Genomic DNA, 2,997 nt, shown 5'->3' with positions numbered 1-2,997 from the left:
ATTCCTTGCAGTGGCAGGATGATGAGGATAGAATTGGTCTGCGCTTGACATGAGACCTCAATATCGGGACTCCCTCTGTGATATGCTTCTGTCTGGTTGTTTGTCTAGGATTTGCTATTTTATGCTTATCTGTAGTGCTGTGCTTTTGTTTTGTTTTTGGTAGGATTGTGTTGTTTATTGATGCCTTCTTGTTGTTAGGCAACTTCTGTGCTTCAATTTTTAGTTTTTGATATTCTATTTTTCTGAATCAAAAGAAAAGAGTTAGAGGGAATAAAATAAAACAGTAAGGGATGTTTTTGTCCATACAAAATAAAGGGTATGTCATTATTTAAATTGGGTGTGTGCTTAGCTTCACCCTAGCACTAAAGATAATCAGAAACCCAAGTTTAAGAATTTGTTAAGAATTCTATTTGCTGAAAATATATATCCATATGTATCTATGAGATCGAGTATGGAATTCTGTTTACTCACTTTGAAATTGAGTATCCGTTTCCCCCCTTTTCTTGCTAGGATTGGAATATATATATATCAACTAAGTTTTTGGTTTGGGTTTTTGGTTTTGTACAGAAGTCAAATCCATTGCATGAAGAGGAGAGCCTAACCCATAATAGCAGGGAGCCGAAGAAGGGCAGCATATTTCAAGAACAAATCCGTGCTGAACGTGAGTCTTTCAAAGCTGTTTTTGACAGACGACGGCATCGGATTGGTGGACTCAGTTTGGAGGAGGACTGATTCAGAATTTTTGGCTTACCAAGTATGATTCATGCACAACATATTGAATTTATACCTTATTATTGGACTAAGTCCATGTAACTGTGTAAGAAGAAAAGTTGATATGTTGGTTGGCTGGAAAAAGAACGTTTTCCCAGCGTCAGTTTTTTGTGAATGATGTTGTAAACTTTTATCAGAATGCTGATACGAAGTATACATATATCTGAATCTGATAGGTCACTCCGGTACCTTTGTATATTAGGCTTTCATTTCTTATACATTGTATCGTATTTGATATTTATATATTGAAAAAAAAAAGTGAAAATATTTCTTGGATGAAGATAGATGAATATATTAGGAATACTTGCTATTATTAAATCGAACTCTTTACAATATGAACACTGATATATGGATTGCTAAGTGCTTCCATGCCTAGAGATAACAGGCTTGCTCTAACTTACATGTACAACTCTCACTTTAACTTGTTCTCCTCTAATCCTATATTATGATCAAAGGGAAAATGGAAGAGAAAATAAATGAAAAATAGAAAACACTAAATAAGCACAAGAACTCTGATCTGATACTTTGCTCAGCATGGCTTGTGTACTACACATTTGAGAGGACCTGCAAAGCGAGTGAGACTTGATGTGAAACTCCCAGGCTTTGCAGTAATACCTCCTGATTTGGGAAAATTTGTAACCTTCGTCCCAGACTCAACAAAGAAGGCTCCATTCAGCATTAAGTCACCCTCTGATCTCCAATTCCAATTTTTCCACACACTTTGAGGAGCATAATCCCTCTTGGTAACCTAAATCACCAAGCACAGCAATGTTATAGTTTTCTTATTTGCAATTTGAATATTCACATGGAAACAAATAATTCTTCACTTTATATACCTCTTTTGCAGCTGGGTTTGGAGGTGCGATAAATCGGTTGCCCTGGCTGACGATGGTGGGATGTTGGCTACCACCGACGGCATACATAAGCCAGTGAGTGTAGTCATTGTTGACAATATGGAAGAAACCCCATCTGCACCTTGGCATCCTCTGCACCAATCCTTGCCCAAAATGGTTGAATGCCAATGTTACTTGCATGATTTGATCTCCTGAGTAGGCATCACTTGCACCAAGTAATATAACCTGCATGACACAATACATGTAAGCATATAACAATATTTCTGCAGAAAAAGGATGTAACAGAAAGTGATGATGTAATTTACATCATTATGGCGAGTCATGTGGCAGTTGGATATGGTAATAGCTGTTGATCCAGCAACGGCATCAATAAGTCCATCATCACAATTTGACAGAGAAACATGATCAATCCAAATGTTTGTAGCTCCAAACAATGAAAGCCCATCCCCATCGCTCTCAGTGCGGATTCCAAAGTGGTCGACCGAGTCTCTTATCATGCCGCCGGCATGTTTCCTGATGCCGTGAATATGCAGTCCATGAACGATTATGTTCTTCACAAACTGTAGCGTCATTTGGGCACCATTGGCAATGTGAACATTGGCACCACGTGCATCTATGGTCTTGTGACTAGTGACTATAAGCTCACTACTAAGCTTGATGGTCATGTCATGTTTAAAAATGATCCACAATGGCTCCTTCTGAATCACTGCGAATCGCAGAGTCCCAGGTTTCGGGTTGAGGAGATCATGATCTGAGGGATCATTGACAACGTAGATTTTGCCACCTTTGCCGCCCGTCGTGCCATGGCCGAAACCAATAGCACAGTCTGCTAACCGTTGGCGGTTTTTCTCCCAATTGGGGTCACATCTCCAGCAACGGTCAATGGGATTTGTAGCCATACATGGACCTTTGTATTTGGCGGATAAACCCCTTCTCGTTTTATTGGAACCTTTAAGGACCCTGCTCCATAACAATTTATTATCATGTGCAAAACATTCTCACTACACACACAAAGGTTTAAAATAACATACTATCACAATTTCTTTTGACACAATTCAATAATATTAAGGTAAAAACTCAGGTAAAGTCGACTTCACGTGAAGTTGATACCTGAGAACCGTTAGATGATTTCATCTAACAACTCTCAAGTATCAACTTCACGTGAAGTCTACTTTACCTGAATTTTTACCTAATATTAATTACGACAGAATAATTCTTTCAAAAAATTATACTAGGTAACTTATTTTTCATCCAATGTATCCACTATCCAATATCCATGGCTCGCTGAGTCAATGGGGTTCAGGTATGATTTACACTCATTTAATAATAAATGATAGATGATAGTGTTCATGTTTTCAGTGACGGAACTTAG

The 2,997-nt window shown here is 38.2% G+C and overlaps 2 protein-coding genes across 3 annotated transcripts in view; one reads left to right on the top strand and one right to left on the bottom strand.

Annotated features, from left to right (window-relative positions):
- The window catches only part of LOC107633491 (pollen-specific leucine-rich repeat extensin-like protein 1), a 9,306-nt gene extending 8,255 nt beyond the window's left edge, over positions 1-1,051 (top strand). For both annotated transcript variants that reach the window (XM_016337118.2, XM_016337113.2), the window contains exon 13: positions 568-1,051. In XM_016337118.2, coding sequence (XP_016192604.1) covers positions 568-587 — 20 coding nt within the window. In that variant the 3' untranslated portion in view covers positions 588-1,051. The remainder of the gene's footprint in view (positions 1-567) is intronic.
- LOC107610759 (pectate lyase-like) overlaps positions 1,277-2,997 on the bottom strand; it is a 2,662-nt gene continuing 941 nt past the window's right edge. Inside the window, exons 2-4 of the mRNA XM_021123525.1 lie at positions 1,931-2,585; positions 1,608-1,850; positions 1,277-1,519 (exon numbers count right to left, since the gene is read on the bottom strand). Of these exons, the coding sequence (XP_020979184.1) occupies positions 1,301-1,519; positions 1,608-1,850; positions 1,931-2,585 (1,117 nt within the window). The 3' untranslated portion in view covers positions 1,277-1,300. The remainder of the gene's footprint in view (positions 1,520-1,607; positions 1,851-1,930; positions 2,586-2,997) is intronic.

The sequence above is a fragment of the Arachis ipaensis genome, chromosome B01 (assembly GCF_000816755.2).
Source record: "Arachis ipaensis cultivar K30076 chromosome B01, Araip1.1, whole genome shotgun sequence".
Lineage (NCBI taxonomy): Eukaryota > Viridiplantae > Streptophyta > Magnoliopsida > Fabales > Fabaceae > Arachis > Arachis ipaensis.
The sequence above is the reverse complement of the archived record's forward strand: the minus strand, read 5'-3'. Positions and strand labels throughout refer to the sequence as shown.